Genomic DNA, 22,011 nt, shown 5'->3' with positions numbered 1-22,011 from the left:
AAATGTAGTTTTCTTGCCTTCTTTTATTTCTGATGTTTTGTCGTCTGCTGTGACGGTGAACGCATTATAAAGGGTGTTACAGAAATGTACGGCCAAACTTTCAGGAAACATTCCTCACACACAAAGAAAGAAAATATGTTATGTGGACATGTGTCCGGAAACGCTTACTTTCCATATTAGAGCTCATTTTATTACTTCTCTTCAAATCACATTAATCATGGAATGGAAACACACAGCAACAGAACGTACCAGCGTGACATCAAACACTTTGTTACAGGAAATGTTCAAAATGTCCTCCGTTAGCGAGGATACATGCATCCACCCTCCGTCGCATGGAATCCCTGAAGCGCTGATGCAGCCCTGGAGAATGGCGTATTGTATCACAGCCGTCCACAATACGAGCACGAAGAGTCTCTACATTTGGTACCAGGGTTGTGTAGACAAGAGCTTTCAAATGCCCCCGTAAATGAAAGTCAAGAGGGTCAGGTCAGGAGAGCGTGGAGGCCACGGAATTGGTCCACGTCTACCAATCCATCGGTCACCGAATCTGTTGTTGAGAAGCGTACGAACACTTCGACTGAAATGTGCAGGAGCTCCATTGTGCATGAACCACATGTTGTGTCGTACTTGTAAAGGCACATGTTCTAGCAGCACAGGTAGAGTACCCCGTATGAAATCATGATAACGTGTTACATTGAGCGTAGGTGGAGGAACATGGGCTCAATCAAGACATCACCAACAATGCCTGCGCAAACGTTCACAGAAAATCTGTGTTGATGACGTGATTGCACAATCCCGTGCGGATTCTTGTCAGCCCACACATGTTGATTGTGAAAATTTACAATTTGATCACATTGGAATGAAGCCTCATCCGTAAAGAGAACATTTGCACTGAAATGGGGATTGACACATTGTTGGATGAACCATTCGCAGAAGTGTACCCGTGGAGGCCAATCAGCGGTTGATAGTGCCTGCACACGCTGTACATGGTACGGAAACAACTGGTTCTCCCGTAGCACTCTCCATACAGTGACGTGGTCAACGTTATCTTGTACAGCAGCAACTTCTCTGACGCTGACATTAGGGTTATCGTCAACTGCACGAAGAATTGCTTCGTCCATTGCAGGTGTCCTCGTCGTTCTAGGTCTTCCCCAGTCGCGAGTCATAGTCTGGAATCTTCCGTGCTCCCTAAGACGCCTATCAATTGCTTCGAACGTCTTCCTATCGGGACACCTTCGTTCTGGAAATCTGTTTCGATACAAACGTACCGCGCCACGGCTATTGCCCCGTGCTAATCCATACATCAAATGGGCATCTGCCAACTGCGCATTTTTAACATTGCACTGATTGCAAAACCACGTTCGTGATGAACACTAACCTTTTGATGCTACGTACTGATGTGCTTGATGCTAGTACTGTAGAGCAATGAGTCGCATGTCAACACAAGCACCGAAGTCAACATTACCTTCCTTCAATTGGGCCAACTGGCGGTGAATCGAGGAAGTACAGTACACACTGACGAAACTAAAATAAGCTCTGACATGGAAATTAAGCGCTTCCGGACACATGTCCACATAACATCTTTTCTTTATTTGTGTGTGAGGAACGTTTCCTGAAAGTTTGGCCGTACCTTTTTGTAACTCCCTGTAGAAGTTAAGATAGACACAAAATCTTTACGTTCATTCGTCATAATCAATGTTTTTTATAGAAGCCTTGCAACAGTGCCGTCAATGATTTAAATAATAAAACATTGCACCAGCTACGTTTCTTCATGCGTAGCACGATGCGTTTCACGAATTTATTCCCATTATCAGCTGCAACTATTTACATTGGTATAGTAAGTGATGTATGCATGTGTGTTCTTTTGTCCTGCAGTCGTCTCTTTATGGGTTTACTGCACTGAGAATATCGAGACATACAGTCTAAGACAAAAAAATAAAAAAATGAAAATCGATACACCACGAAGGAATTATACGAATGGGACGCAAATCGAGAGAGTGATGTGTATGAACAGACCAACAAATCATTACAGTTTCAGTAGAACTGCCAAATAATTCCAATGGCTCTTTAGATAGTCAAAATCTCGAGATGGTTGGGGGCTCCTGCTCATAATGCTCCAAACGTTCTCAGTTGGCTAGAAATGCGGGGACCTTGATGGCCAGGTAGGGTTTGATAAACACGAAGACAAGCGGTATAAACTCTCGCCGTGGGCGGACGGGTTTTATCTTGCTAAACATGTAAGCCCTGGATGGCTTGCTATGAAGGGCAACAATACGGGGCTTAGAATGTCGTCTGCTTACCGCTATGCTGTAAGGTTGCCGCGTATAACAGCGAAAGGCGCCTTCCTATGAAATTCCACTTCTGGATGTCAGACTGTTCTCCAGGCGACAGTCAGGAGCGTTTCCAGACATTTCTTCGGCCTGAAATCTCATTCACTGGAGTGGAAGTGTCTTCGGTGATGAGTCACACTTCGAATTTGTCCCCGACGGCCAACGAAGTCGTGCCTGAAAACGCCCCAGACAGCGGTGGTTTACCAACCCGACTGTCGTCCGCTGTACGATGCGACAACCAGAAGTGATGGTCTTGGGCGTCATTGCTGTTCATAGCAAGATGCCTTGATTGTCATCCACGGCACCCTTGCAGCACAACGGTACGTCGGCTGTATCCTACGCCCCGATTTGTTGCCCTTGTTGGCAAGCCATCCTGAGCTTACACTTCATCAATATAACGCCCGCCTGAACACGGCGAGAGTTTATGCTATTTGTCTTCGTGTTTGTAAAAGACCACTTTGGCTAGTAAGATCGCCAGATCTCTCCTACTATGAACGCTTGGAGCATTATAGGCAGGGTCTTCCAATCATCCTGGAATTTTGACGATCTTAAGCGCCAATTGGTCAGAATTTGGCATTATATCCCACAGGAGGACATGCAACAACTCTATCAATCAATGCCAAGCCCAAAAAATGTTTGGATAGGGCCAGAGGTGTACCGAAACTTTATTGACTTGCTCAATTTGGGAAAATCTTTCTCTGGAATAAATTAACCTATTTTTCTTGAACTGTATTCATTTGTTGGTCAGCACATGTACATCACATCTACCAGTTTACGTCCCGTTTGGATAATTCATTCATGGTGCGTCCTTTTTTCGTCTTAGAGTGTATAAATCCTGTAATTCTTTATACGCTAATGTTAGAGAATAATAACTTTTATGTGCATACTTACAGATTCTGTGGCTCATTCATTATGCAGAAATTCACACACACGTAAATCATCATTGACGCTGTTTGTTTATGTAAAAACAATATATGGTACAAAGATATTACGAGAATATGGCTTCCCAAAATATCAGTCTACGTCTACGTCTACATCTACATCTACATGAACACTATGCTATTCACAATAAAGTGCCTGGCAGAGGGTTCAATGAACCACCTTCAAGCTGTCTCTCTACCGTTCCACTCTCGAACAGCGCATGGGAAAAACGATCTCTTAAATTTTTCTGTGCGAGCCCTGATTTCTCTTATTTTATTGCGATGATCATTTCTCCCTATGTAGGTGGGTGCCAACAGAACGTTTTCGCAATCGGAGATTGAAATTTCATGACGAGATACCATCGCAACGAAAAACGCTTTTGTTTTAATGATTGCTACTCCGATTCACGTTTTATGTCTATGGCACTATCTCCCCTATTTCTCGATATACAAAACGAGCTGCTCTTCTTTGTACTTTTTCGATGTCATCCGTCAGTCCCACTTGATGTGGATCCCACATCGAACTGCAGTACTTCAGAATATGGTTGCAAGCGTAGTGTATGCAGTCTCCTTAGTAGACCTGTTGCACCTTCTAATTGTTCTGCCAATGAATCGCAGTCTTTTGTTTGCTCTACCCATAAATTTATCTATGTGATCGGTCCAATTTAGGGTATTTGTAATTGTAATCCCTAAGTATTTAACTGAATGTACAGCCTTCATATTTGTGTAACAAATAGCGTAATCTAAATTTAGTGGATTTCTTTTAGTACTCACGTGAATAACTTCACACTTTTCTTTATTCAGAGTCAATCGCCACTCTTCGCACCATACAGATATGTTATCTACATCTTTTTAAATTCGTTTTGGTCATCTGATGACTTTACAAGACGGTAAATGACAGCATTATCTGCAAACACTCTAAGACGGCTACTGAGATTGTCTCCTATGTCGTTAATATAGATCAGGAACAATAGAGGGCTTATAACACTTCGTTGAGGGTGTTCTATTGTACATGGCTACATCTCATGGCTTATCTCACTAACATCAATATCTACTTACGTTATCGATTACGATTTAATTTCTATTTTATACATTTTGGCAGTATGTCAAATAGTCATGAAAAAATTTGTGGGTATGATTTTCTATGCCATTTTACTTATATTTTCAGTCCTGTTGTGCGTGTATCTCTCCTTCTTTCATTATTCCGTACCCTGTTCTCCATTTACATATTGAACTGTCATCATTTTCTCTATTCACACATATTTTATGCAAAAGGTGATTTGAGCAAATATTTTCGCCTTCATACTCATTGACAACCGCTATTTTCTTGTCGCTTACTCGTCATCGTTTTGCTACTTCTCAGTGAGGTGCTAGTGTTTAATTACTATACTATGAGGAAATAGCTTTGTACAACTAAATGAAAAGGATTGGGTTTTGCATAAGGCAAAGATCTTAAAGCAACCTAAATTGAAACATGAATAAAATGTCAACAGGAGCCTGTAAACCGAGCAAGGTGACCCTAAAATAACCATAGTAAATTTAAAATGTGTTAATTTCTTCACACCTTCCTTGCAATATTTGCACCAAAACAGTATGAAATAGAATGTAGACGGTTAATTGATAATTTAAGTAGTCAGTGGAATTAGCGATAAAAGTTTTAAGTGACAGCTCGATGTAAAGGATGTAATCTACGAAAAATGGATCACTTCTGACCGTACCCCAACTGTTTGGTTGTACTGTCGTAATATCTTTGTCACAAATTTTTATATCGCGTAAACAAACAGTGACAGTGGTGTTTTACGTGTGGTTGAATATCTATATGATGAAGGCAACACAGAAACTGTAAGTAAAGACACGAAATTAGCAGGAGCATCGAAGACGAAATGAATGTGCATAAACAGCAGTAATAGGTTTGTTGTATCTTACGAACTGTGTTGTTCTGCTGCACCCACGTCCATCTCTGGTAGGGAATCACTGCCCACATCTAACCATCCTAGACATCGCATTTTAAGGGAGACGAAGATTTATTCGGATGGGGTTGGAATCCGATAAGAGAAAGAGAAAAGGAAGGAAAAAATAGGACGACAAGAACAGAGGTAACGAAGAGATGGGAAGTCACCTGGAAGAGTTTTGCACAGGGCACAATCTAACAATTACAGCCACTGGCGTTAAGAAACATGAAAGAAGGCTGTATACGTGAAAGAAAGTCATCTGAAGGTTTTAAACAGCTAACATTACGACGAGACAAAGATTTGCAAAGGAGATTTCCACGGGCTGATGTGGGCTCTGACGACACTTTATTGATTGTAACTTATAAACTGCAAACCGAAAGTGCATAAACCGTAAAACTGTAGAAAGTTGAGAGTGTGTGACCTGGACAACTAGAAGCAACCAGAGAATTTAAAAGGAGCGTTACGCACAGACTAACTGAAATAGTTTAAAAGGAAAAAGGCAGAAAATAGTTGCCTAGCTTTGAGAGGTGAAATAGTGAAGACAGCCGAGGAACAACAAGGTGAAACAATAAACCTCACTAGGAATTTTGGATAACACACGAGATATTGAATTCCACTGACGTAAAGAGAAAATATAAAAATGCAACAAATGAAGCAAACCAGAGGGGATTCAATCGTCTATGCAACTGAGATTGACAGAAAATACAAAACAGCAAAGCAGTAATGGCTAGAGGGTAAATAGAGAGTAGTAGGAGTCGGAAAGTCTGTGGGAAAGATAGATACCAACTACAAGAAATTTGATGACTTTGGGGAAACGAGAAGGTGGTGTCTATAAGTACAAGAGGTCAGAATACAAATCAGTAATAAGCAAAGAAGAGAAGGCTGTAAGACAGCGGGATATATAGAACAGTTATACAGTGGGAACGGATGGGAAGTATATGAAAATGAGATAAAAGATATGATACCATGAGAAGAATTTGATGGACCACTAAAAGATCTAATTCAAAGCAAGGCACTTAGAGTAGACAACATTTCCTCAGAATTAATGAGATCCTTCGGAGAACTACAGGAGAAAAAAATTATTCCTCATGGTACGCAAGAAAATCAGAGAGGAAAATATAACAATCCTAATTTCAAAGAAGACAGTTGCTGCCTAGTGTGAATATTATCGAACAATCAGTTTAGTAAGTCATGATTGCAAAATACTTGCACGAAATATTTGCAGAATAATGGAAAGACTAGTAGGGGTCGACCTCGGGGTTACGGAGAAATGTATAAATCCAGGAACTCGCGAGTATCCAGGAAGAATCCCCTTAAACTGACACCGCAAATATGAAAGGTGCTATTGATGTGCAGTTCGCACAGAATTTGATAGTCAGGGGCTCGTATTGTTAACCAATCAACAGATTGTAATAATGCTTAGAAAGTGTATTTTTGGTGCAGACATGCATTTTTTTAAATGTAACTATGCATATTGACATTAACAGACTGAATATAGTGAAAATTAGAATGTTAATGTTGTTCGTTACAGTAGACTAGTCCGAGTCTGTTACGAGGTATGGTACTTTGAAAAGTTTCCACACTGGTACTTGTTTGTGGCATTCAATCTGTATAGTTGCTATGTACAATGTTGTTATGTTTGTTATGTTTTCTTACAGTGTGCATCTGAATTCTTTGAGCGAGTTGCGAATTGCGAATTGCTAATCAGATAGTGTGTGACAATCCAAGCAGCAGGTCGTGAGCCTACGATGGGATTTGCCAATGCAGGAAAATTTTACATGGTCATGGTGTATGCAGTTTGTACGAAGAATGTTGTTTATTGTAAGGTGTACACGGCAAGATATCGCAATAGACGTCTACCATTCGCATATATTTATAAACCTCTTCAAACAGTTATGTGAAAGTGGCAGTGTAACGCCTAGACAACGTAACAGAAGGAAACAAGAGACGACAAAAGAAGGGGAAGTTGATATTCTTGCTGCTTTTGCAGTTGATCCGCACGTTATGTCTCAAGCAATCGCACGAGGAAGTGGCGTGAGTCCGGCAAGTGTGCTGAGCATTCTTCATCGACACAGGTTGCAGTATCACATCTCTCTCCATTAAGAGCGGCGTGGAAACGATTATGAAAATCGTGTTAACTTAGTACATGGGCATTAAGACAAGATACTCCAGAGGTATCATGCGTTGTGTTTAATGATGAAGCCACGTTTGTCGATCATGACCAGGTAAACCGTAGCAACATGCACGACTGGTCTGATGAAAATCTCCTTTGGCGTCGTCAGATGGAACGTCAGCGTCCAGTGTGTGTAAAAGTGTGGTGTGGGATAGTGAACCATCGGCTCGTAGTCCCGTTCTTCACAGACGGAACAATGAACGCTCACAATTATCGCAGCCTTCTAACAGACCGTCTTCCGCGGATACTAGGAAGTGTTCTTCTGCAGACGAGGAGATACCCTGTGCTACCAATATGTTTCCTGTCCAGCCCATAATGCACGAAGTACTGCAGCATGTCTTGAAGAATAGTTTCCAAATCGTTGGACTGAATACAGAGGACCTGTACCTTGGCTGGCCCGTTCCTCGGGTTTGGCGCCCGTAGAATTTTTACTGTGGGGAAAGCAGAAAGACACTGCTTGTAAGGACATACCAACTACACCCGATGATGTGTTACGATGTGTAACTGCAACCTGCTTGGACATCTCCGCTAAAATGTTAAAACGTGTGCCGTAGCCTTTCCATACCAACAGGAAGCACATATTGCCGCTGCCGGTGGTCATTTTGAACACAAAAAATAGTTCAAATGGCTCTGAGCACTATGGGACTTAACTTCTGAGGTCATTAGTCCCCTAGAACTTAGAACTAATTAAACCTAACTAACCTAAGGACATGACACACATCCATGCCCGAGGCAGGATTCGAAGCTGCGACCGTAGCGGTCACGCGGTTCCAGACTGTAGCGCCTTGAACCGCTCGGTCACTCCGGCCGGCTTTTGAACACAACCTGTGATTGTCAACTGGTCAGAATCCACACAACTGATGTGTGGACTTGTGTTATTCTTTAGTGCGTGCCACCAGAGGTACTGTACAGGTGTCGCAATGGGAACTTTTCAAAATATTATATCTCGTAAACGACTTGCACTAGAGTCCTGCAAGGAACACCACTGACGTTCTAATTTACTCTACATTTAGTCTGTTAGTGTCAACAGGCATTGATACATTTAAAAAAGTGGAAGTTTGCCCAAAAAAACATTTTAAGTATTATTACAACCTGCTGCTTGACTAACAATACGAGCCATTGACTATCAACCCATTCTGTGAAAACCGTGGAGCAATAGCACATTTCATTTCCGCAATATTTCCGGTCGAAGCTTCAGGTGATTCACTTCGTATACTGACCCTAAGTCTTTTTCTAACAAGTCAAACTGAACAAAGCCAACATGCATTTACAGCATTTGGAGAACGTGTTTGACAGTGTTGACTGGACTATATTCTTTGAAATTCAGCTAGCTGTGGGCAAAATTAAAGGAAAAAAACGATTTTCTTCATCTTATACGGAGAGCACACTACAGTTAAAAGTCTTGGAACACGAAAGGGAAGCAGTAGTTGAGGCGAAAGTGAGACAAGTTGAAACTTAAATTGAATGTTATTCAAGCTGTTCATTACACATACTGTGATACAGCTGTGATATCAAAAGAAGAAATTTCGAACGTGACTTAAATTTGAAGGAAAAGAAAACTTAAGGTTTGCAGATGACATTGTAATTCTGTGAGATACTTCAATCGACATGACAGTTGGCTGAACGGAATGGATAATGTATTGAAAAGAGATTATAAGACGAAAAATGAACAAACGTAACTCAAGGGCAATGGAATGTAGTTGAATTAAACCAGCGATGCTGTGGAAATTAGGTTAGGAAGTGAGACACTAAAGCAGTAAATAAGTTTAGAACTGACAATGGTCGAAATTGAGAGTATATCAAATGCAAAATGTCAGTAGCTACTGGTAGAAAAGCGTTTCTGAAAAAGGGATATATTTAAACATGCAATATAAATCTAGTTGCTAAACATAATTTTCTGAGAGTAGTTGTGAGTAGCTTTGTCTTGAGAGTAGCTTTGCGTGGAAGTAAAACGTGGCCTGTAAGCAGCACATATACGAAGAAAATATAAGCATTTGAAATGTGGTTCTACAGAAGATTGCTCAAGATGAGAAGGGTAGATAAGATAACTAATAAAGATGTACTGAATTGAGTAGGGGAACAAAGAAATTTATGGCACACCTCGTTCAAAGGAAGGGATCCTTCGAGAGGGCATATTCTGTTGTACCAAGAAATAGTAAGTGTGGGATTGTTGGGCTAATAACTGTACAAGGAGATCAAGATTTGAACACAGAAAGAACGTTTGAGCGGGTATGGGTTGCAGAGATGAGGAGTCTTGCAAAGGATAGACTAGCGTGGAGAGCTGTATCAAACCACGCTTCCGACTAAAAAAAACAACAATAATAAGAACAAGAACAACCGCAGCAGCAGCAGCAGCAGCAGTGTGTGTGACTCACTCTTGATGAAGTAGGGCAGCACCTCGTTGTAGGACCAGCCCGGGATGCCGGCGGCGGCCCAGGCGTCGTAGAGCAGCGCGTGTCCCCTGGTGTACATCATGCCGTTCATGGAGGAGGTGCCGCCCAGCATGCGGCCGCGCGGCCACCGGCACACGCCGCCCTGGCTCAGGCACGCGTTCTGCTGCACCGCCTGGAACAGCGGCAGCAGAGAGGCCTGCAGGGTGCTACCGCGCTCAGGTCGACGCTAGTGTGCTGCGGTTAAGTACTGCGTCGGAAAAAACTACGATCACCAGACAAAGTACTAGTTACCCCATTAAAAGAACACTTTGCTCGGTTACTTATTGAGTTAGCATTGGTTTAACACTGTACCCTCCACAGAAGACGAGCCATGACAGCGAAGTGATGTTGTGTTCCAAACGGTTGCGAGGAATCAGCGTAACACGAGGTGCATTCAAGTTCTAAGGCCTCCGATTTTTTTCCTCCGTACTGGAAAGAGATAGCAACATGGGCATTGTTTTAAAATGAGGCCGCGTTCATTGTCAATACGTCCCAGAGATGGCAGCACCGTACGGCAGATGGAATTTTACCGCCAGCGGCGAGAATCAGAACTGTTTTAAATACTTAAAATGGCGACGTTTTCTTTACTTGAACAGCGTGCAGTCATTCGTTTACTGAATTTGCGTGGTGTGAAACCAATTGAAATTCATCGACAGTTGAAGGAGACATGTGGTGATGGAGTTATGGATGTGTCGAAAGTGCGTTCGTGGGTGCGACAGTTTAATGAAGGCAGAACATCGTGTGACAACAAACCGAAACAACCTCGGGCTCGCACAAGCCGGTCTGACGACATGATCGAGAAAGTGGAGAGAATTGTTTTGGGGGATCGCCGAATGACTGTTGAACAGATCGCCTCCAGAGTTGGCATTTCTGTGGGTTCTGTGCACACAATCCTGCATGACGACCTGAAAATGCGAAAAGTGTCATCCAGGTGGGTGTCACGAATGCTGACAGACGACCACATGGTTTCTTACACTCTCAAGCCGGAAGGTTTTTGGGGACACAATAACAGACACAGAGGTCAGTACAGATGCTGACAGGCATTCATTTTCCTCTTGCTCCACATATGTGTGGAACAGGGAATCTAATGATTAGCAATGGTACAAAGTCACGTCCTCACGTCCATCATGTACCGCACGATTGCTTATGTAAATGTAAGTGCTGCTGTAGAAAGGAAATCAGCTATCCTAACGTTGTTTCTATTTTGAAGATACGTCCAGGAAGATCATATGTGTCAGAAAATATAACTGTGTCTAGGTTACAATTCAGATTTCCTGTAATGTATCTATTTGAGTTTTAGTTCTGAAAACAGGTAGTTGATGTATCTGCTGAGTAGAGGGAAAGTAAATTATCGGCTATACGAAAAAGACATTCGCAATGTGGTCGTGGCGTGAAATGGTGGAGCACCCAATTGACCGTGCGTCACATTATGGACGTTTCTACCTCCCCTCCCCCATATACCACCTTAGAACATCACAAACAATTCATTATTTGACTGATTGATGGGTACGAATTCGAATTGCTGACGGAGAAGTCAGTCAATATCAACGAAGCAGACCAGCAAGGGCTTTACGTCGCACTTTATCAAGCTTTTTCCCAGGATGAAGAGCATATGCGCAGTCACAACCGCCACACATCTTCGGTCACCAGTGACAAACGCGAAGAGAGTTATGGTTCTCTTTCAGCTTTTGTGGAAGTTCCCCGTTGACTTCCAAATGGTATTTCTTTTTCTTGGTCCAGCAACTTTCAGACAAAATTCGGTCTAATGTGCTGTAATTTGGCGTCAAACCCTGCTCAGTTCTTGAATGATCTGTCTGCCATGTCGTATTACAAGACCGCTCTACTTTGCGATTTTATCTTGTGTAAGCTGTGAGTAACCGTCACCCACAATCGATGTTCAGTTACTTTTGGAACGCCTGTACATAACATATATTTCTTTCCTGACTAAAGTAGTTACACGAAAAATTCTTTTACCTTCAATCAATTTCTGTAGTAGTTTTCTCGAGTTTCAAACACACATTGGTACAAACGGGACAATTTTTCCACCAGGCACCGCAAAACTGCGAACTAGTGTAATGAAACATAAAGCCAACTACACAGGCACACAACAGCTGCTACATTAAATTAAGAGAACTGGGTGGGACACGCGCAACAGTATTACTTTTACAACTATCCATAGAAGACAGGTCAGTTCTGAGAACTACTGAATACCATTTTGTGTATCAGTTCTGTCCTCCGTACTTATGATTTCCGGTTTTGAGGAAGACTCACCACGCTGCCGCAAGGATCCCTGAATTTTCGTGAAAGTCTAGTGTCTTGAAAGACGATAAAGTCATGTACATTTAAGGGTAAATGAAGTAAAAGTTTACGAAGAAGAATCTTTTTGACAAATCCGTAAGGGTCTCACGTTACACACAGAGATGTTGGACGACAGTATTTTGCGAATAAAAGTGCGTCAACTGTTGGTATTTCTGTTTTTTATAATTTTTATTTACGACAAGTTTTACAAAGAGAAACCTCCGTCATAAGAGGTTCCTTAATTCACTGGATGCTTACCGTCATTACCTGGTAAAGATGAAGGACCTAGGGGCGTTGTCTTGCCGTACAAATGGAAACACATATGAGCGCTCGTAAAAATAAACTACAGCCCTATAAAGTACCTGCACATTGGGAGCATCTGATTCACTAGTGGCCCAATGCGGAAGATCTCTCAGCTGGTTTTAATTTCACGTATGTTGTTTATTACGATTGTTTACTTACATCAGTTAGTTAACGTTTCTGAATCTCCACTGTTTGCCGTTCCTTCAAATGACAACAGCAATTCCTGTCGGGTTCAAAACAAACCAGATTTAAAAAATCGAACTACCATGTAAAACTAGTTTTATACATCTCATTATAAATGAATTAATGTCTTAAATATTTGGCGTTGAACATGTAAGAGAGAAAAAATTTTGAAACTGTGAGTAAAATGTTTTGGAAGTCGCTAATTCTCCTCATTCTCAAGTACTAGATGAATAAGTTTGTGCGATTTATGCGCTATGAGTTATGCGGTATCAAGACATCCACTCATATTATCTTTGACAGGTGCGTTAAAGGTTTAACATGAGATTATACTGGTTAATTAGATTATGACAGCATTTTAAGTTTTTAAATTCTGTCAAAAACTAAATGAAATACGTAAAATAAAAGCTTGGATTCCCATAAAAGCCACTAGACAGGCAATGTGCAAGTGGAAGCGTGTTGCTGGTTAGTCGTTTAGTAATGTACGGGATTTTTCACTAAGAACGACACTTTTGAAATTGTGATTTCCAGTTTCAAACATATCTTTTGTGAGCTTCCATGTGTGTGAAAATACCCAGTGCCAGTTTCATCATACAGTGACTCAGGCGTCATGAAGCTTTCCTGATTTCTAAACTCATTAAAATTTTTACGGAAGTGGTAGCTCAGTTGTTCTGTTGAACAGAGAAGTGGGTCGCCATCACTGTTTCTCTGTTCAGGCTGTTCGCCGCACTCTGCCCAAGTCTACACGATCAAAGGCCACCAAGAAGACAATGTAAAGTGCGAAGTGCGGACAATGTCGCAGCAGTACCGGTCAGTACTGAGAAAGAGTCGGAGGTGGAAGTTTCAAGACGATCTCAACGGTTGCGGCTATCTGAGACATCAGCTTCACGTATCATGAGAGAGGATTTGGGATTGCATCCATACAAAGTTGTATTGACTCAAGACTTGAAGCCAAACGATCACAGATTGCGTCGTGAGTTCGCTGAATAGGCCCTACAGCAGTTGGAAGCTGAATCTGATTTCAATGGAAAAATCATCTCCTCAGACGAGGTGCTTTTTTCTCTTAATGGTTTCGTCAATACGCAAAATTGTCGTTATTAGAGATATAAAAGGTGCCATTGTATTCAGAAAAACTCACTGTTTGATGCGGTTTATGGCGTTGCCGCGCCATATCTTTCGAGGCGATGATACAAAACCGTTACCGTCGATGGAAAACGCTGCTGAACCATGCTAGGCTAATTTCTGTGGCCGGAACTTGAGGCCATAGATATTAAAAACATGCGGTTCCAGCAGGATGCTGCTACGCTCGATTTGCCAAGGGAGAAGTTTATCGAGCGGATCGCGTCAAGATATGAATCTGTGAACTGGCCGCCACGGTCGTTTGATTTAGCATCCATGGATTTGTATTCTTTGGGGCTGCATGAAAGCCAACGTCAATACTGACAAGCCATAAACTTGCCGACGTTTGGAGGCGAACATACGTCCGGCTATCGCTGACATAAGGCCAATAACGTTGAACACAGTGATTAACAGTGGGGGCCATCGTGTGCGTTAGTGTGTTCAACGCCGTGTTGGACATTTGAGTGACTTTTGTTCAGAACTTAACTACACATGTGTTGAGTGGTTTATTTTTTTTCCATTTCCTGCCTGGTTCAGCAAGAGTAATCCAATTTCCAAATAAAGAGGCAGTCTCTGTTGCAGTTAATTATTTAAAAACTTATGCGTGTCGCTCTAGTGACGCATCTTCATAATTTCTACAAATTAACAGTAACGTTTGTATTACATGATGTTTTGATCACGAGCTAATCCAGTCCCAGCTAAGTAACAACTGACATAAAATTTATAACAGTACAAATTTCATTAGACAAAAGTGGAAACTGAATGGAGCGTAATCGCAGTCGACGAATATGCAATCGGAAGCAATGAAAGGTAAATAATTTTTTATAAAAATTCCTTATAAAACTGTTTACTGGAACGGATTTTCTTTATCTACGTGCACGAGGAACCTAACCGGGAGTTATTAGACAGTCACACTTACCAAAACATGGAGAAAACCGGTGTTTGGATAGGCTTGCGGTTAACAGGCGTACAGCACAATAATAATGAATAACTGCGGTATGCAGCATATTGGCTGCGAAAGCGAGCCGCGTACCGATCTAACGCGAATGAACAGGCGACTGAAGTGCCAAGTGATGGCGCTAGTTGTGTTCGGTACGTGACCATCGTTTACGTAGTGAAGGGTACTTAAAATAGTGGTACTTTAAAAGTACACTTCTGGCCATCAAAATTGCTACACCACGAAGATAACGTGCTACAGAAGCTAAATTTAAGCGACTGGAAGAAGATGCTGTGATATGCAAATGATTAGGTTTCCAGACGATTCACACAAGGTTGACGCCGGTGGCGACACCTACAACGTGCTAAATGAGGAGAGTTTCCAACCGATTTCTCTTACACAAACAGCAGTTGACCGGCGTTGCGTGGTGAAACGTTATTGTGATGCCCCGTGTAAGGAGGAGAAATGCGTACCATCACGTTTCCGACTTTGATAAAGGTCGGTTTGTAGCCTATCGCGATTGCGGTTTATCGTATCGCGACATTGCTGCTCGCGTTGGTCGAGATCCAATGGCTGTTAGCAGAATATGGAATCAGTGGGTTCAGGAGGGTAATACGGAACGCCGTGCTGGATCCCAACGGCCTCGTATAACTAGCAGTCGACATGAGAGGCATCTTATGCGCATGGCTGTAACATATCGTGGAGCCACGAATCGATCCCTGAGTCAACAGATGGGGACGTTTGCAAGACAACAACTATCTGCACGAACAGTTCGACGACGTTTGCAGCAGCATGGACTATCAGCTCGGAGACCATGGCTGCGGTTACCCTTGACGCTGCATCACAGACAGGAGCGCCTGCGATGGTGTACTCAACGACGAACCTGGGTGCACAAATGGCAAAACGTAATTTTTTCGGATGAATCCAGGTTCTGTTTACAGCATCATGATGGTCGCACCCGTGTTTGACGACATCACGGTAAACGCACATTGGTAGCATGTATTCGTCATCGCCATACTAGCGTATCACCCGGCGTGATGGTATGGGGTGCCATTGGTTGCATGTCTCGGTCACCTCTTGTTCGCATTGACGGCACTTTGAACAGCGGACGTTACATTTCAGATGTGTTACTACCCGTGGCTCTACCCTTCATTCGATCCCTGCGAAACCCTATATTTCAGCAGGATAATGCACGACTGCATGTTGGACGTCCTGTAAGGGCCTATCTGGATACAGATAATGTTGGACTGCTGCCCTGGCCAGCGCATTCTTCAGATCTCTCACTAATTGAAAACGTCTGGTCAATGGTGGCCGAGCAACTGGCTCGCCACAATACGCCTGTCGCTACTATTGATGAACTGTGGTATTGTGTTGAAGCTGCATGGGCAGCTGTACCTGTACAGGCCATCCAAGCTCTATTTGAGTCAATGCCCAGGCATATGAAGGCCGTTAGTACGGCCAGAGGTGGTTGTTCTTGGGAACTGATTTCACAGGATATATGCACCCAAAGTGTGTGAAAATGTAATCACATGTCAGTTCTAATATAATATATTTGTCCAATGAACACCCGTTTATCATCTGCATTTCTTCTTGGTGTAGCAATGTTAATGGCCAGTAGTGTAGTTAAAACAAATATGAAGTTGAAAATCAAAAGAGGAAACACAAGTTCATAGTAGCGCATGACATACAGCAATCCTGATGGTCGTTTCTTAGCCGTAGAGGAACCAGCTAGTGAAATTTTTGTAAGGAATGTAAATTTATTTTTGGAATATTGGACAGTCCGCATTGATAGACCAAGAAACAGGGCAGCTTCATTCACGGTGTGTCCATGGATACGTCCTGACACGAGCAGACACGACCGCCTGGTAGCAGTTGCAGCTCTCCAAGGTGACCAGTGTGCTCCTTTAAATGAGTGACTATAACATCTGGTGAGCTAGCACTAAGAGCAAACAAGACTAGAGAGTGCAGCTGAGCGGTCACTAACCGTGGTGAGGTTCCAGTCCAGGTGCGTGCGGATGGGCGTGACGGCGAAGGCGGGCACGTGCGAGATGGTGGGGTCCTCGGGCCCCGCCTCGAGCAGCAGCACCGTGGCGCCGCTCTCGGAGAGTCGCGCGGCAGCCGTGCTGCCCGCCGGCCCACTGCCCACCACGATGAAGTCGAAGGCGCGGCCGGTCGGCAGCTGCGCCGAGTCTCGGCCGACGCGGCCACACGCGTCCGACACGTCGCAGCGTGCCTGCAGCAGCGCCTGCAGCGCCAGCATGAACGCCGACGCGCCGCCGCCGCACGCGCCCGACAGCAGCGGCGTGTCGCCGAAGTCGCAGCTCCTGCACTGCGCCGACATCGCCGAGCGCGACCTGCACAGCAGCACGCGCTGTCAGGGTCTGACGGCGGCGGCGAGTACAAAAGGTATAAAAGGGTAGTGCATTTGCAGAGCTGTCTTTCCACTCAGGTGATTTATGCGAAAAGGTTTCCATCGTGACGGGAACTAACAGACTTTGAACGCCGAATGGTACTTGGAGCTAGACAAACGGGACATTCCATTTCGGAAATCGTTATTAAGTTGAGTAATCCGAGATCCACAGTGTCCAGAGTATGCCGAGAATACCAAATTTTAGGCATTATCCCTCACCACCGGCATCGTACTGGCCGACGGCCTTCACTTAACGACCGACAGCGGTGTCGCCTGTTGTCAGTGCTGATACACGAGCAACACTGCTTGAAATAACGGTCGAAAGCCATATGGGACTCACGACGAACGAATTAGCTAGGAAACTAAGATGAAATTCGGCGTTATTGGAGTTGGAGTGATATGTGACCCCTGATACGTTGAGATACGACTCTGACAGTTTACACTGTGTCTGACCATCTGCGTCCATTCATGTCCGTTGTGCATTCCGACGAACTTGAGCAATCCCAGCAGGGCAATGGGACACCCCACACGTCCAGAAAGGCTATAGAGTGTCTCCAGGAACACTCTTCTGAATTTAAACACTTACGCTAGGTACCAAATTCCCCAGACATGACCATTATTGATCTGAGATGCCTTGCAACGTACTGTTGAGTAGAGATCTTCACCCACTCGCACTCTTATGGATTTATGGATAGCCCCGCAGAATTCGTGGTGTCAGTTCCCTCCAGCACTACTTTAGACATTAGTCGAGTCCATGCCACGTGGTGCGGCGCATCTGCGTGCTCGCTTGGGCCGTACACGATATTAGTCAGGTTTACCATTTTCTTTGGCGCTTCAGTTTAAGAACGAATCCGCAAAATTACAGACCAATACGCTTAACTTCGGTTTGCTGCAGAATCTTCGAGCATATTCTCAGTTCGAATATATTAAACTTTCTTGAGACTGAGAGGCTTATGTACGCGAACTGGCATGATTTGAGAAAGCATCGCTTGTACGAATCTCAGCTTGGCCTTTTCTCACATGATACCCTGCGAACCATGGATGAAGCGTAACGGGCAGATTCTATGTTACAAAATTTCCGAAAATCATTTTACGCGTTGCCCCACTACAGACTGTCGGCGAAGGTATGAGCATTCGGAAAAGGTTCCCAGATATGTGACTGGCTCAGAGACTTCTTAAGGAACAGAACCAGCATGTCTTCCTCGGCAACGAGTGCTCATCAGAGAAAAGTGTATCGGTAGTAGGGCCCCAGAAAAATGCGATACATCCGCTGTTCTTTTATGTATACATAAATGACCTGACGGACAGGTGAGCAAACGGAATGTCTTCAGCATCTTTGCCCTTAGGAGTCCTGTCATCAGTATGTAGCAGCCGGTGTATTTTAGTTCTGTACTGTTCACGTAATTCTTAGTTATGGTATTCATTTCTGGGGAACATACGCACAAAATATTTACACAATGTTCAGATTAGAGAAAGGGTCCATAATAATAACAACAAAAAAATACACTCCTGGAAATTGAAATAAGAACACCGTGAATTCATTGTCCCAGGAAGGGGAAACTTTATTGGCACATTCCTGGGGTCAGATACATCACATGATCACACTGACAGAACCACAGGCACATAGACACAGGCAACAGAGCATGCACAATGTCGGCACTAGTACAGTGTATATCCACCTTTCGCAGCAATGCAGGCTGCTATTCTCCCATGGAGACGATCGTAGAGATGCTGGATGTAGTCCTGTGGAACGGCTTGCCATGCCATTTCCACCTGGCGCCTCAGTTGGACCAGCGTTCGTGCTGGACGTGCAGACCGCGTGAGACGACGCTTCATCCAGTCCCAAACATGCTCAATGGGGGACAGATCCGGAGATCTTGCTGGCCAGGGTAGTTGACTTACACCTTCTAGAGCACGTTGGGTGGCACGGGATACATGCGGACGTGCATTGTCCTGTTGGAACAGCAAGTTCCCTTGCCGGTCTAGGAATGGTAGAACGATGGGTTCGATGACGGTTTGGATGTACTGTGCACTATTCAGTGTCCCCTCGACGATCACCAGTGGTGTACGGCCAGTGTAGGAGATCGCTCCCCACACCATGATGCCGGGTGTTGGCCCTGTGTGCCTCGGTCGTATGCAGTCCTGATTGTGGCGCTCACCTGCACGGCGCCAAACACGCATACGACCATCATTGGCACCAAGGCAGAAGCGACTCTCATCGCTGAAGACGACACGTCTCCATTCGTCCCTCCATTCACGCCTGTCGCGACACAACTGGATGCGGGCTGCACGATGTTGGGGCGTGAGCGGAAGACGGCCTAACGGTGTGCGGGACCGTAGCCCAGCGTCATGGAGACGGTTGCGAATGGTCCTCGCCGATACGCCAGGAGCAACAGTGTCCCTAATTTGCTGGGAAGTGGCGGTGCGGTCCCCTACGGCACTGCGTAGGATCCTACGGTCTTGGCGTGCATCCGTGCGTCGCTGCGGTCCGGTCTCAGGTCGATGGGCACGTGCACCTTCCGCCGACCACTGGCGACAACATCGATGTACTGTGGAGACCTCACGCCCCACGTGTTGAGCAATTCGACGGTACGTCCACCCGGCCTCCCGCATGCCCACTATACGCCCTCGCTCAAAGTCCGTCAACTGCACATACGGTTCACGTCCACACTGTCGCGGCATGCTACCAGTGTTAAAGACTGCGATGGAGCTCCGTATGCCACGGCAAACTGGCTGACACTGACGGCGGCGGTGCACAAATGCTGCGCAGCTAGCGCCATTCGACGGCCAACACCGCGGTTCCTGGTGTGTTCGCTGTGCCGTGCATGTGATCATTGCTTGTACAGCCCTCTCGCAGTGTCCGGAGCAAGTATGGTGGGTCTGACACACCGGTGTCAATGTGTTCTTTTTTCCATTTCCAGGAGTGTAGTAATCGGGCACACAGTGATGACTGTTAAAGCCATAAATTGAGTATCTTTGCCAATCAGTTATGCACATAAAAAAAACATTGAAAATTACTGCAGGAACAACTCTGTCCATGATCAAGGAACAAGATCTGCAATGAACTTACATTTTCCAGGAAAATTTACACAAAGCTCAAAATAGCTTTTTCTACGAAAGAATAAAACAGATAGATTAGCCGAGAAGAGTAAAGCAATTACTAAAACGAACTTATTTTAAAAATACAGTTAAAACGCGCTTGTTAATACACTATACGCAGTGAAGGATTATTTGGATAACATAGCGTATGAATTTGGTAAAAATATAACACACGCAAATAATTCTAAAAATATAGCTATCTACCATTTCACGTACCAGCGGCTCTACCGCAGTGGAGACACCGGTTCGCGTGAGATTACCGAAGCTAATCGCTGTCGGGCTTGACTAGCACTTGCATGTGAGACCGGGTCTACCAAGCGCTGCTCACGCTGGGGTGCACGCAACTTCTCTGAGACGAATTGAGGTGCTACATGACTGAGAAGTAACGGCTCCAGTCATGAAAGCTAGCAACGGCCGGAGACCTGTGTGCTGACCATGTGTCCCTCCATATCCGCATACAGTGACGCCCAGCCGCGCGGAGTGGCCGCCCGGTTCGAGGCGCAATGTAACGGATCGTTAGGCCCCTCCCGCCGGAGGTTCGAGTCCTCCCTCGGGCATGGGTGTGTGTGTTGTTCTTAGCATAAGTCAGTTTAAGTAGTGTGTAAGTCTAGGGACTGATGACCTCAGCAGTTCGGTCCCTTATAAATTCAACAAAATTTGAACATTTGACGCCTATCGGCTGAGGATGAGATGGCGGTAGATCGGCTCCATTGGGCCTTCTGAAGTGTTGGGAGAGAATTATTGGGTTATCGTTTCACACAATACTTTCTACCGTATTTTTTCTTATCTTTCTCGTTTTAGATTCTGGGAAACCTTACTCTCTAAGCTCTGCGATATATGATACTATAACCTCATACACTTTCTGAGTTTAACGTCACACTCGTTATACTGACTCACTTTTTCAACTTAGCAAAGAGCAAACTGCGACGGATTAAATGAGTGCCAAACATCGTCGCAATAGTTCTGATGTCAGTTGATAGTATATTTAGTCTTACACCTGTACCTGTACAGAAAACTGGAATAGAGATGAACTTAAACATCATTTCCGCCTTTTTTATTGCTCATAAAAACCACACATTGTATGTTGTACGACCACACAGCGAAAACGTTAGAGGTTGTGGTCCAGATTGCTGTACACATCACTACGTCCAGTAACCAGTATCACATCCTCCTGCATTGATGCATGCCTGTATTCGTCGCTGCATACTATACACAAGCTCATCAAGGCACTGTTGGTCCAGATTGGTCGAATCTTCAACGGCGATTAGGCGTCGACCCCTCAGAGTGCTTGGTGGGTCACGTCGTCCATAAACATCCCGTTTCAGTCTATCCCAGGCATATTCGACAGCGTTCATGTCTGGAGAACATGCTGGCCACTCTAGTCGAGCGATGTCGTTATCCTGAAGGTCGTCATTCACAAGATGTGTACTGTGGGGGCGTAATTGACCTCCATGAAGACGAATGCCTCGCCAATATGCTGCCGATATGGTTGCAGTATCGGTCGGAGGATGGCATTCACGTATCGTACAGCCGTTACGGCGCCTTCCATGACCAGCAGTGTCGTACGTCGGCCGCACATATTTCCACCCCAAAAAAGCGGGGAACCTCCACCTAGCTGCATTCGCTGGGCAGTGTGTCTAAGACGTTCAGACTGACCGGGTTGCCTCCAAACAAGTCTCCGACGATTGTCTGGTTGAAGCGATATGCGACACTCATCGGTGAAGAGAACGTGATGCCAGTCCTGAGCGGTCCATTCGGAATGTTGTTGAGTCCATATGTACCGCGCAGCATAGTGTCGTGGTTGCAAAGCTGGACCTCGCCATGGACGTCGGGAGTGAAGTTGCGTATCATGCAGCCT

General features: G+C 44.5%; 1 protein-coding gene across 1 annotated transcript in view; it reads right to left on the bottom strand.

The window, feature by feature from the left end:
• LOC124776239 (glucose dehydrogenase [FAD, quinone]-like) overlaps positions 1-22,011 on the bottom strand; it is a 211,017-nt gene that overhangs the window by 7,419 nt on the left and 181,587 nt on the right. Inside the window, exons 3-4 of the mRNA XM_047251102.1 lie at positions 16,629-16,998; positions 9,751-9,940 (exon numbers count right to left, since the gene is read on the bottom strand). Coding sequence (XP_047107058.1) covers positions 9,751-9,940; positions 16,629-16,985 — 547 coding nt within the window. The 5' untranslated portion in view covers positions 16,986-16,998. The remainder of the gene's footprint in view (positions 1-9,750; positions 9,941-16,628; positions 16,999-22,011) is intronic.

Source organism: Schistocerca piceifrons, chromosome 2 (genome assembly GCF_021461385.2).
Source record: "Schistocerca piceifrons isolate TAMUIC-IGC-003096 chromosome 2, iqSchPice1.1, whole genome shotgun sequence".
Taxonomy (NCBI): Eukaryota; Metazoa; Arthropoda; class Insecta; order Orthoptera; family Acrididae; genus Schistocerca; species Schistocerca piceifrons.
Note: the sequence above shows the minus strand (reverse complement) of the source record. Positions and strands in the feature narration are given on the sequence as shown.